This window comes from Cherax quadricarinatus, chromosome 10 (assembly GCF_038502225.1).
Source record: "Cherax quadricarinatus isolate ZL_2023a chromosome 10, ASM3850222v1, whole genome shotgun sequence".
In the NCBI taxonomy this organism is placed as follows: domain Eukaryota; kingdom Metazoa; phylum Arthropoda; class Malacostraca; order Decapoda; family Parastacidae; genus Cherax; species Cherax quadricarinatus.
The window spans coordinates 4,658,967-4,673,056 of record NC_091301.1 but is presented as its reverse complement, the minus strand read 5'-3'; the positions used below and the strand labels follow the sequence as shown (position 1 = coordinate 4,673,056).

Below are 14,090 nucleotides of genomic sequence, written 5' to 3'. Positions count from 1 at the left end.
ATTATTTTCACACCACACATTGCCCTCAGACATGACATCTCCACTGCCTCCAGCCTTCTCGCTGCAACATTCATCACCCATGCTTCACACTCATAAGAGCGTTGGTAAAACTATACTCTCATACATTCCCCTCTTTGCCTCCAAGGACAAAGTTCTTTGTCTCCACAGACTCTTAAGTGCACCACTGACCCTTTTCCCCTCATCAATTCTATGATTCACCTCATCTTTTATAGACCTATCCGCTGACACGTCCACTCCCAAATATCTGAATACATTCACCTTCTCCATACTCTCTCCCTCCAATCTGATATCCAATCTTTCATCACCTAATCTTTTTGTTATCCTCATAACCTTACTCTCCTGTATTCACTTTTAATTTTCTTCTTTTGCACACCCTACCAAATTCATCCACCAATCTCTGCAACTTCTCTTCAGAATCTCCCAAGAGCACAGTGTAATCAGCAAAGAGCAACTGTGACAACTCCCACTTCATGTGTGATTCTTCATCTTTTAACTCCATGCCTCTTGCCAAGACCCTCGCATTTACTTCTCTTACAACCCCATCTATAAATATATTAAACCACCACAGTGACATCACACATCCTTGTCTAAGGCCTACTTTTACTGGGAAATAATTTCCCTCTTTCCTACATACTTTAACTTGAGCCTCACTATCCTTGTAAAAACTCTTCACTGCTTTCAGTAACCTACCTCCTACACCATACACCTGCAACATCTACCACATTACCCCCCTATCCACCCTGTCATATGCCTTTTCCAAATCCATAAATGCCACAAAGACCTCTTTAGCCTTATCTAAATACTGTTCACTTATGTTTCACTGTAAACACCTGGTCCACACACCCCGTACCTTTCCTGAAGCCTCCTTGTTCATCTGCTATCCTATTCTCCGTCTTACTCTTAATTCTTTCAATAATAACTACCATACACTTTACCAGGTATACTCAACAGACTTATCCCCCTATAATTTTTGCACTCTTTTGTCCCCTTTGCCTTTATACAAAGGAACTATGCATGCTCTCTGCCAATCCCTAGGTACCTTACCCTCTTCCATACATTTATTAAATAACTGCACCAACCACTACAAAACTATATCCCCCACCTGCTTTTAACATTTCTATCTTTATCCCATCAATCCTGGCTGCCTTACCCCCTTTCATTTTTACCTACTGCCTCACGAACTTCCCCCACACTCACAACTGGCTCTTCCTCACTCGTACAAGATGTTATTCCTCCTTGCCCTATACACGAAATGGAAATTAAATTAATCCGTGCAAGACACCCAAAAGTATGAAAAAAAAAACTTACCACATGAAATATTAAGTTTAATGCACACAAACTGAAGAAGACATGCACAGTTTGTAGTATGTACTCTACTAACAATAGAATACATGACACTTACCTTTAATGAAGATCTGGTGATGATTGATGGGATGGGAGGAGGGGAGAGTGTCGAACCTATTGTTTAGAAGGGGAATCCCCCTCCATTAGGACTTGAGGTAGCAAGTCCTTTTCCGGGGTTACTTCCATTCTTCTTTGAATGCCACTAGGACCAGCTTGAGAGTCACTGGACTTCTGTCGCACAACATATCTGTCCATAGAGGTCTGTACCTCTCGTTCCTTTATGACTTTCCTAAAGTGGTTCACAACAGTGTCATTGTACAGGTTGCCAACACGGCTTGCAGTAGCTGTCCGAGGGTGATTTTCATCAAAGAAGCTTTGCACTTCAAACCACTTTGCACACATTTCCCTAATCTTTGAAGTAGGCAACTTCTTCACTTTCTCCATCCCCTCCTCCGAAGCAGTTTCCTCAGGTCTGGCCTCTTGCTGTTGAAGATCTAGCAACTCATTAGTGGTTAGTTCATCATCGTCCTCCTCCAACTCTTCCACATCCTCCCCACTAACCTCCAACCCCAAGGACTTCCCCAATGTCACAATGGATTCCTCAACTGGCATAGGCTTCTCAGGGTTAGCCTCAAACCCTTCGAAATCCCTTTTGTCTACACATTCTGGCCACAGTTTCTTCCAGGCAGAGTTCAAGGTCCTCTTAGTCACTCCCTCCCAAGCCTTACCTATAACGTTTACACAATTGAGGATATTAAAGTGATCCTTCCAAAACTCCTTTAGAGTCAATAGTGTCTGTGGTCACTTCAAAGCACCTTTCAAACATAGCTTTTGTGTACAGTTTCTTGAAGTTGGAAATGACCTGCTGGTCCATGGGCTGCAGGTGAGGAGTGGTATTAGGAGGCAAAATCTTGACCTTAATGAAGCTCATGTCCCCACAAAGTCACTCTGCCAAGTCTGTAGGATGACCAGGGGCATTGTCTAATACCAGGAGGCACTTAAGGTCTAATTTCTTTTCAATTAGGTAATTTTTCACATTGGGGGCAAATGCATGGTGTAACCAGTCATAGAAAAAGTCCCTAGTGACCCATGCCTTAGTGTTTGCCCTCCACAGCACACACTAATTAGCCTTGAGGATATTCTTTTGCCTGAGCACTCTGGGAGTTTCTGAGTGATACACCAATAAAGGCTTCACTTTGCAATCACCACTAGCATTGGCACACATCAGAAGAGTAAGCCTGTCTTTCATAGGCTTATGTCCTGGGAGTGCCTTTTCCTCCTGAGTAATGTAGGTCCTGCTTGGCAATTTCTTCCAAAACAGGCCTGTTTCGTCGCAATTAAACACTTGTTCAGGTTTCAAGTCTTCAATGCTTATGTAATCCTTGAATTCCTTCACATATTTTTCAGCTGCTTTTTGGTCTGAACTGGCAGCCTCAGTATGCCTAATCACACTATGTATGTCACTATGATTCTTAAATCTTTCAAACCAACCTTTGCTGGCCTTAAATTCACTCACATCACCACTAGTTGCAGGCAATTTCTTTACCAAATCAACATGCAACTGCCTAGCCTTTTCACAAATGATCGCTTGAGAGATGTTATCTCCTGCTATCTGTTTTCCATTTATCCACACCAATAACAGTCTCTCAACATTTTCTAACACTTGCGGTCGCTGTTTCATAATCACAGTTGCACCTTTTGCAACAACAGCTTCCTTTATTGTCATTTTCCTGGTCACTATAGTAGAGATGGTTGATTGGGGTTTTGTATACAACTTGGCCAGCTCCGACACACGCACTCCACTTTCGTACTTTGCAATTATCTCTTCCTTCATTTCAATAGTCATTAGTACCCTTGGTCTCGAAGGGTTGGCACTAGAAACTTTCTTGGGGTCTATGGTGACTTATTTTGCAGAAACAAGCACCAAAAACACTGATAATATCGAATGTACCGAATGTATCCTTAGATGCGAGCACACTGGCTGGCTACATTGTAAACACTGGCACACATGGGGCAGTTCAGGCCACACGTGGACGCGTCTCTGACGAATTGCATATACCAGGTTTTGTAATGGGAACCGAGACAAATTTTTTGTGATATAATGCATAGCATACCGGATTTATCGGATAGCGATGGCATCGTGAACCGGGGGTCCACTGTATATATATATCTCACACACACACCCCCATCTGGGTTTTCTTCTATTTTCTTAATAGCTGTTGTTCATTTTATCTCCATGGGGGAAGTGGAAAAGAATTCTTCCTCCATAAGCCATGCATGTCATGAGAAGCAACTAAAATGCAAGGGGCTAGCAACCCCTTCTCCCGTATAAATTACCAAATTTAAGACTTTCTTTTCAGGTTACCCTGCCTCAGTGGGATATGGCAAGTTTTATAAAAAGTAGGCTTTGGACAGGGGTGTGTGATGGCACCATGGTTGTTTAACATTTATATATGGAGTTTTAAAAGAATGAATACTAGGGTGTTGGATTAAAATAAAGAATCCAATACCAAGTAGGAGTTGTCACAGTTGGTTTTTGCCAATGACATGAGAAGTTGCAAAAATTTGAATGAATTTGGGAGGTGAATGAATTTGGGAGGTAAATAAAAGAAGGAAGTATAGGAACTTGGAAAAAGCAAGATGAGAGTAACAAAAAATTTAGATAATAAAAGATTGGAAGGAGGAAGCATTTACAAATATTTGGGAGTGGATTTGTCAACGGACAGGTCCTTGAAAATCGAGGGAATAAGAAGAGTGGTACACCGGGGCTCTGTGGAGATAAAATGTTATCCATGGAAGCAAAAAAGGGAAATGCATGGGAATATAATGGTACCAACACACTCATATGGATATGAAGCAGGGGTTTTAAATGTTTTAGTGAGAAGGCTAGAGGCAAAGATGTCCTGTCTGAGGACAATGTGTGGTGTGAATATTATGAAGACATCCAATAATAAGGTCATCAATTGCAAAACAATCTTTGACTAAATTATATTACAGCAGACTCCATGGAAATCATTATCAGTTCCATCTTGTAAACTAGCAATTTCATTCCCTTTCCCCATTATCTAGTTAAGTAATGCCATGGCAATTCTCTTCCTCATCCATTTAGCAACCAAATCTTAATAAACTGGCAATACAATACAATTTTTACTTCGTTGCAAGTTTACATTGAGATTTGGTTACAATAATAAGTTGTAGGCAAAGAGCCACTATCATGCCATGGCATTATGGGCAGACTATATTAATAGCTTAAGACTACTTAAAACTAGAGAAATTGATCATAGTTTGTTTCAATTGCAGAGAATAAGTTAACTCAAGTTAAAATCTTAGGATATTACATTAGGACAATTTGAATGTATTTTGTAGGTTGTGTATACAAGTAGTAAATATTTATGTTATATTATTGGAAAATAATATGGAGCACTGGTGAAAGTACATAGTTTATAGCTACAATATGGTACAAGGCAGTATAGTTTTGTGCAGTTATTTATACTACAATGTAGTAAGTATTAAGTTATGTATGAACTTTGGGTATTTAAATTTTGAAGTGTTAAGATTTAGGTAATTGGGAGATCTTAATTTAAGTATTGAATATTTAATTTAGGGCAAGTAGATGGTTTTTGAGAAGAGTCTTGAATTGATGTTCAGACCTGGTTACTTTAGTATTTATGGGTAGTGAGTTCCAAATTTTGGGGCCCTTTATGTGCACAGAGTTCTTACATAGTGTGGTGTGGACACTGGGTACATCAAAAAGTGATCTGTGTCTTGCGTTATGGTCGTGCATCCTGTTAAGGTTGGCGAGGAGAAATTTGAGTGAAGGGTTTATGTTTGAGTGTAGTGTTCTATGTATGTGGTAGGCACAAGAATACGTATGGATACTCTTTATGGTGAGTAGTTTTAGACTTCTGAATATTGGTGGAGTATGCTGTCTGAAGTGGGAATTTATCATCATTCTGACTGCAGCCTCTGGAGTTTACCTGGAGAGAGTTCCGGGGGTCAACGCCCCCGCGGCCCGGTCTGTGACCAGGCCTCCTGGTGGATCAGAGCCTGATCAACCAGGCTGTTACTGCTGGCTGCACGCAAACCAACGTACGAGCCACAGTCCGGCTGGTCAGGAACTGACTTTAGATGCTTGTCCAGTGCCAGCTTGAAGACTGCCAGGGGTCTGTTGGTAATCCCCCTCATGTATGCTGGGAGGCAGTTGAACAGTCTCGGGCCCCTGACACTTATTGTATGGTCTCTTAACATGCTAGTGACACCCCTGCTTTTCATTGGGGGGATGTTGCATCGTCTGCCAAGTCTCTTGCTTTCGTAGCGAGTGATTTTCGTGTGCAAGTTCGGTACTAGTCCCTCTAGGATTTTCCAGGTGTATATAATCATGCATCTCTCCCGCCTGCATTCCAGGGAATACAGGTTCAGGAACCTCAAGCGCTCCCAGTAATTTAGGTGTTTTATCTCCGTTATGCGCGCCGTGAAGGTTCTCTGTACATTTTCTAGGTCAGCAATTTCACCTGCCTTAAAAGGTGCTGTTAGTGTGCAGCAATATTCCAGCCTAGATAGAACAAGTGACCTGAAGAGTGTCATCATGGGCTTGGCCTCCCTAGTTTTGAAGGTTCTCATTATCCATCCTGTCATTTTTCTAGCAGATGCGATTGATACAATGTTATGGTCCTTGAAGGTGAGATCCTCCGACATGATCACTCCCAGGTCTTTGACATTGGTGTTTCGCTCTATTTTGTGGCCAGAATTTGTTTTGTACTTTGATGAAGATTTAATTTCCTAGTGTAATTGAAATTTCTCATCATTGAACTTCATATTGTTTTCTGCAGCCCACTGAAAGATTTGGTTGATGTCCGCCTGGAGCCTTGCAGTGTCTGCAATGGAAGACACTGTCATGCAGATTCGGGTGTCATCTGCAAAGGTGCTGTGGCTGACATCCTTGTCTATGTCAGATATGAGGATGAGGAACAAGATGGGAGTGAGTACTGTGCCTTGTGGAACAGAGCTTTTCACCGTAGCTGCCGCGGACTTTACTCTGTTGACTACTACTCTGTTCTGTTAGTGAGGAAATTATAGATCCATCGACCGACTTTTCCTGTTATTCCTTTAGCGCACATTTTGTAAGCTATTAGGCCATGGTCACACTTGTCGAAGGCTTTTGCAAAGTCTGTATATATTACATCTGCATTCTTTTTGCCTTCTAGTGCATCTAGGACCTTGTCATAGTGATCCAATAGTTGAGACAGACAGGAGCGACCTGTTCTAAACCCATGTTGCCCTGGGTTGTGTAATTTATGGGTTTCTAGATGGGTGGTGATCTTGCTTCTTAGGACCCTTTCAAAGATTTTCATGATATGGGATGTTAGTGCTATCGGTCTGTAGTTCTTTGCTGTTGCTTTACTGCCCCCTTTGTGGGTTATTAGTGGTCTTAGGTGATTTAATGTTGTTGATCCCCATGCACAAATTCCATAGGCGAGATATCAAATCAAGTTTATTCTCTATAAAGATTACAGTGCAGGGTTTACATATTTTAGGATATTGTGTGGTTTACATGTTATAAAATACTAATTACAGAGGGGGGCCACTATCACGCCTAGCATGGCTAGGCATTTTGGGCCGACTAAGATTAATTCATAACTAAATTATTACAGATTATGGAGCAAGTTGGTATTAAGGCTAAGTAACTATATTACAGTTAGTAAATTTAGTAATGTGAATGCTTTTGTTTTGGTACAATACAGTTTCTGTATTGTAGTATCACAGGCAAACTTATGACTAGTTAGGATTCATTATTTTAAGATTTGTATTTCTGTGTTTATAATCAATTGGGCGAGTGTGTGAGTGTAAGTGTGAACCACCAGGTGGTTTTCGTGTAGTTAGCTGACGGTGTGTATCAGGGAGACGAGATGTTTTCTAACGGTAGTTTTGAAAGCGATGAATGTGTCTGCAGTTCTAGAGTTTACAGGTAGGGTGTTCCAGATATTAGGCTCTTTGACATACACTGAATTTTTGTAAAGGTTTAGTTGGACACGGGGACCGTCAGATGTTTGTCTGGTGTTATGCCTGCGAGTTATGTCAACTATCAAGAAAGCATTTTAGGTTAGAGTTTATATTGGAATTTAAGGTCCTGTAGATGTAGATTGCACAGTAGGAAGTGTGGATGTTCTGAACAGTAAGTTTAGATCTATGAAGAGTAGGGGGGGGGGGGTTTGCTTATGATGGGATTGCATGATTATTCTTACTGCAGCTTTTTGTTGGGTTATTAGTGGCTTTAAATGTGTTGCTGCAGTTGATCCCCAAGCACAAATAGCATAGGTGAAGTATGGATAAATGAGTGAATGGTAGTGTGAGAAGGGCAGATTGCAGCACGTAGTATTGTATCTTGGAGAGGGTAGACGAGTGAATGATACAGTGAAAGGAAAGCTGATTATGGAACGTAATACCGTATCTTTGATAGTATGCCTACTGTCTTAGAGATTTTCTTGGAAATTTGTTGTACATGGGTCTAGAATTTAAGGCTACTCTGTAATCATTATTTAACTACATGTAAACCACACAACAACCAAATTCTGTAAATTCAACATTGTAATCTTTATAGAGAATAAACTTTGAATTTGAAAGTGGATTCCTAGGAATTTTATCTCTGTACGTCTTGTGATGGGTGATCTGTTGAGCTCTCTATGTTAAGTGGAACATTTTTAGCTCCGTTTCCAAACTGAATGAAGTAGGTTTTGTCAGTATTGAGTGTAAGTTTGTTAGTCATCATCCAGGTAGATATTTTCTGAAATTTAATATTAACAGTGTTGGCCAGTATGACTGGGTTTGGGCGAGAGAAGACGTATGTTGTGTCATCTGCAAATAATATTGGTTCGAGTAATTGTGATGCATTCGGTAGGTCATTGATGTAAACGAGAGAGGAGAGGGTTAGTTAGTTTAATATGTTTATTATGCACCCCATACCCATCCTGTGGGCAGTAGTCAAACGATTACAGAGGTACATAATGGGTCCAGTCCCTGGACACATTATGCACCATTAACACTGTTAATGTTAAATTGAAGAAAATATCTACCTGGATGACCACCCCAACTGTAATTGGGTGTGTGGAAGAGTTTGCTCCATTTGTGTACACATATGGACAGAAGTATTTCCATGGATAAGAAAACATGGTTAGAAGTTGAAGCCATCTTAAAGTCATTAGAAGTTATGGAAAAAATATGTATATATATACATACACCCATTTGTGGTGGTCACCTTGGATGTCTACAAATTCTGCAAAAATGCTCAGTGCTGCCATTCATCAGATCCTGTATCAGGGATCCCAAGAATAATTAACCAGCTATCCTAGGTTCACCCCTTAATCTGCTGGACTTTGTGCACACTTCCCCTTTTTAGCATAGGGCAAAACTGCTAAATGAACATGCCCAAGTCTTAAAATAAAAGTGAGAGAACAGACTCACAATGGTCATCAATAAAATGCTCTCTAGTGTAGTGTAGAGAAGGTTGCTCACTGTAACCCAACTGGTAAAGGAAGACCTTGGCTGTGGGATGAGCCTCTGAGTGCAGTAGTGCAGTATCCTCCAAGCACACACCCACCAAGCCATCATTCAATGTCTGAAGAGAAAATTAAATGTATGTACAAGGTGCATCATAGTTTGCCAGACAATACTTAAATGTTTAACATGAACCTTTACCAACAGACCCCCAATGGAAATAAGTCACTCTGTCTGACTTTTTTGGGTTATCCTAGGTTCTCTACACATATGCTGCTATGTATGATAATTCTATGTAACTGTATTTGTGTATACCTGAATAAACTTACTTACTTACTTACTTACTAAGTAGTACACAAGGCATATAGACTGCAGAAGCATCTAAAATTGTACACTATTATTTAAATTTTGTCACGGTAGGTTATACAGTGGAACCTCTGTTTTTGTGATTAATCCGTTGGAAAAAGTCTGATGAAAATCAAATCTCATGAAAACTGAAGCAATATTTCTCGTTAGAAATAATGTAAACCCAATTAATCCATTCCAGACACCCAAAAATATTAAAAAAAAAATACATTTTATAGAATAACTATAGTTTTATTACATACAAAAAAACAATGAAAAATAAATATAAATGACTAATGAAATGGATAAATGAACATTTAACATCACCTTTACCTTTATTGAAGATTTGTTGGTATATGGAAGATGGCGAGGAGGAGAGAGGGAGAAGGAGAGGTCATTGTTTGGAAGAGGAATCCCCATCCATGAGGAATTCAGGTATCAAGGCCCTATCCAGGGTTACTTCCCTTCTTTGTCTTTTATAGGCACTAGGCCTAGCTTGCGAGTCGCTTGAACTGTCACAAAAAAATTTGTCCAGAGGTGTGTTTCTGAAGTCTCAAAGATTTGCCTAAAATGGGACAAGGTATTGTCACTGAACATGTTGCAGACATGGCTTGCAACAGCTTTGTTAGGGTGATATTTCTCCACAAAACTTTGCAACTCATTCCACTTTGCACACCTGTCAATCACTGAAGGTGCATTTTCCCCCCTCTCTTCTCTTAAGCAATTTCCTCAGCTGTGGTCTGATGCTGTTCCAGTTGAAGGTCTTGCAGCTCTTCAGTGGTTAGCTCTTCCCTGTGATCGTCCACCAACTCTTCCACATCCTGGCCATTCACATCCAACCCCATGGACTTCCCCAAAGACAATGGATTCCACAACAGGCATTGGGCCATCAGGGTCAGCCTCAAACCCTTCAAAATCATGAACGCATGGGATGCTTTGTGTGGGCACTATTCTGGGAAACGAGTGGCAGAGTCGCACGGGCACGCGGACAAGTTTGGTACAGGCCATTTTCCAACTGTACAAAAACTGGGACAAAATTTTGCTGAAAAAGTTTTTGAAAACAGAATCGTACGAGAACTAAGGCATACGAAAACACAGGTTCCATTGTATTTTCCATGCATTACGTGCAGCTGCTAAATCTTCATAAGTAAAGCAGATAAAGATAGTCCCTATTATTAAACTAATTTTTAGTAGTAAAGGAACAGGCAGCATTTGTTGATGCAATGGAAACTCACTTGAGCAAGAGCATCTTCATTTGACAGCACATCTTTCAGGTGCACCAAAAGGGAGAGGTTGACTAGATGCTCAGAGATCATGGGTTCATCCAAACTGAGTATAACAGAACTAACCATATAGGGTTCTCTCTGTAGTGCCTGCTGGAGGCTGTCCCTTTTGTACATTGCTGTGAACAAAGGAATAATGACTTTACTTAATATGAATGAAGTTGCAACATTTACAAAGCACTGACTTAAGTAAATGGTTTCAAAAAAGTATGCAACCCAACAAAACTATGCAGTTTGACTTGCCATACATCACCCACTTTAAGCTACAATGAACCAGCTCTTAAAGCTCTGGTGAAGACAATCTTATTTAAACAAATAAAACTTCAGAGTAACATTTTATAATTCATAACATGTAAATAGTAAGAGTTCATACACAGAACCAAATTAAAATCATGGGAAGTGTTAAACCTGTACAGGTCATAGTGAACTTGAGGAATAAAAGGTAGTCATGCTAGATCCGAGGAAAGGGAGGGTACTAAAAATTCCTGAATCAAGGCACTCCTTTTTAAGGGAATTTTTGTGACTCCTGACAAAACTGTTTTCAAATCCTCTTGGGAACCTGCAAAAATGCTGGATTTACCTAAACTTGTCAATTACTATACCAAACACAAAGCAATGACAATTGTAGTCTTTGAAAGAGGATAGAAATTTCATGAGCTGTATGTGTAAGGAGTTCTCAAATCACCCTCATGCTGCCAACTCCAACAAGAGGTGGTGGCAACAAATGACATGCAGAATAGACAAGGAAATTGTGTAACGAGAATTTACCAATTCTATCGAGAAACTACATACGGATATAGATTTAAGAAATTTTATATTTTTTTTATTAACACATCGGCCGATTCCCACCAAGGCAGGATGGCCAAAAAAGGAAAGCATTCATCATTCACTTCATCACTGTCTTGCCAGAGGGGTGATTTACAATACAGCTATAAAACTGCAACATTAACTCCCTCCCTTCAGAGGGTAGGTTGGTAGACAGCAACCACCCAAGGAGATACTACTGTCCTGCCAGGTGACAAACAGAAACCTGTAACTTTTACATGATGGTAGGATTGCTGGTGTCTTTTCTGTCTCATGAATATGCTGGATAACAGGTATATCTTGCTACTTCTACTTACTTAGGTCACACTACACAGGCATGCACATGCATATATATACATACACACATCTAGGGTTTTTCTTCTTTTTCTCATTAGCTCTTGTTCTTGTTTTTTTTTTTTCTCTATTGGCCATGGGGAAATCGAAAAGAATCTTTCTCCTGTAAGCCATGCATGTCGTATGAGGCGACTAAAATGCCGGGAGGAATGGGCTAGCAACCCCTTCTCCTGTACACATTTACTAAAAATGAGAAGAAAAACTTGGGGAATTTATAATTTTTAATTGAAAAATTGGTTTACAAACCATATGAAAGCCTGAATAAAATGTGTGTACTAAATTTCTTAGGCAGATTCATCATACATTATAAATTCCAAAGACATGAAACAGGAAGAAAAGCACTAAAAGGAGAGAGGCACAATAGATACAAGTCAACATCATGGTACTATAAACCTTTACTACATTTATGATCCCAAACATGCGTACATGTTTGCAACTTCTATTTAAATATATTTCCCTAAAAGATTCACTGGAAACAATTTTACCAAATTTCCCTATTAATTGCTAAAGACAATGCTATTTTATATCCAAGCTGGTTAAGACACCTCAGCCTACATACGTTTTGTTACCAGTGAAGACTGGCTATGAGCAAAGCCAATAAGAAGGTCCACCTTTTCATACATGCCATAGCCGAGCATGGTGGCTGGATGGTGGGGCAGGAAGTCTCCATCCACACGAGGAACACTCACTACAGGGAAAGTGGCCCACACCTGCAGTTACATATTCACATTCATCAAGTCTGGAAATGTATTTACACAGCATTTGGAGCTGTAAGGTCATTCAGTGCTCTTTAATAAAACAGTACTCAAAAATGAACAAATTAAAACTAACCCTCAAAAACAAATTACACCAAGATTTTTCCTGGGAGTCTTTATTGGGCAGCTCCATTCCTGTGGGTAAATGTGCCATCATAAAAGTATAAAAGTACAGCCTCTCCTCACTTAGCGACGTACTCGTTTACCGATGTCTCAGACTTGCAATAGGCTCTCTGACCAGTATGCATGCCTAAATAATGTATATTAGAACTAATCCTCTGTTTATTACAATATACAGTACACTACTGTATAAACATTTAAAAACACACACTAAAAGTGGTATAAATGGTACAAAGGTGGCATTCAAACAATATCAAAGACGGCTGACACAAACCCACTACCATTATAGTATGCTCCTTGCTTAGCGATGAATTCGTTTACCAAAGTGATCAAAGGAATGGAACTCCGTTAAGCGAGGAGAGGCTGTATGTGGTATGCATTGTGTCTAGCCTTAAACTAGGTGAATATTCGTACAGCTGCTTTTTGCTATTATTGGCTTTAGGTGATTTGCTGTACTGGATTCCCTGGCACGAATAGCATAGGTGAGGTACAGCATAGATTAGATAAAATAAAATATTTCTTTGCAAAGGTCACAATGTACTGTATGTTAACATATAATATGATTTCAGATATTTGAGAGTTGACGTGTCAGCGGATGGATTTATGAAGGATGAGGTTAATCATAGAATTGATGAAGGAAAAAAAGCGAGTGGTGCGTCGAGGTATATGTGGAGACAAAAAAGTTATCTATGGAGGCAAAGGGAATGTATGAAAGTATAGTGGTACCAACACTCTTATATGGATGTGAAGCTCGGGTTGCAAATGCTGCAGTGAGGAGACGGTTGGAGGCAGTGGAGATGTCCTGTCTAAGGGCAATGCATGGTGTAAATATGCAGAAAATTCAGAGTGTGGAAATTAGGAGGTGTGGAGTTAATAAAAGTATTAGAGGACTGAAGAGGGGTTGTTGAGGTGGTTTGGTCATTTAGAGAGAATGGATCAAAGTAGAATGACAGAGCACATAAATCTGTAGGGGAAGGAAGGCGGGGGAGGGGTCGTCCTCGAAAAGGTTGGAGGGAGGGGGGTAAAGGAGGCTTTGTGGATGAGGGGCTTGGACTTCCAGCAAGCATGCACGAGCGTGTTGGATAGGAGTGAATGGAGACGAATGGTATTTGGGACCTGACGAGCTGTTGGAGTGTGAGCAGGGTAATATTTAGTGAAGAGATTCAGGGGAAACTGGTTATTTTTATATAGCTGGACTCGAGTCCTGGAAATGGGAAGTACAATGCCTGCACTTTAAAGGAGGGGTTTGGAATGTTGGCAGTTTGGAAGGATATGTAGTGTATCTTTATGTGTGTGTGTGTGTGTGTTTATATATATATATATATATATATATATATATACATACATATATACATATATACATATATATATACATACATATATACATATATACATACATATATACATACATACATATATACATACATATATACATATATACATACATATATACATATATACATATATACATACATATATACATATATACATATATACATACATATATACATACATATATACATATATACATACATATATACATATATACATACATACATATATACATACATAT

General features: G+C 39.7%; 1 protein-coding gene across 6 annotated transcripts in view; it reads right to left on the bottom strand.

The window, feature by feature from the left end:
• The window catches only part of LOC128687902 (cocaine esterase-like), an 82,735-nt gene that overhangs the window by 7,474 nt on the left and 61,171 nt on the right, over positions 1-14,090 (bottom strand). For 4 of the 6 annotated variants that reach the window (XM_070083537.1, XM_070083535.1, XM_070083536.1 and 1 more), the window contains 3 exons: positions 12,202-12,352; positions 10,437-10,603; positions 8,824-8,977 (listed from right to left, as the gene is read on the bottom strand). In XM_070083537.1, coding sequence (XP_069939638.1) covers positions 8,824-8,977; positions 10,437-10,603; positions 12,202-12,352 — 472 coding nt within the window. The remainder of the gene's footprint in view (positions 1-8,823; positions 8,978-10,436; positions 10,604-12,201; positions 12,353-14,090) is intronic. The other 2 variants (XM_070083538.1, XM_070083540.1) reach the window with 1 other exon arrangement.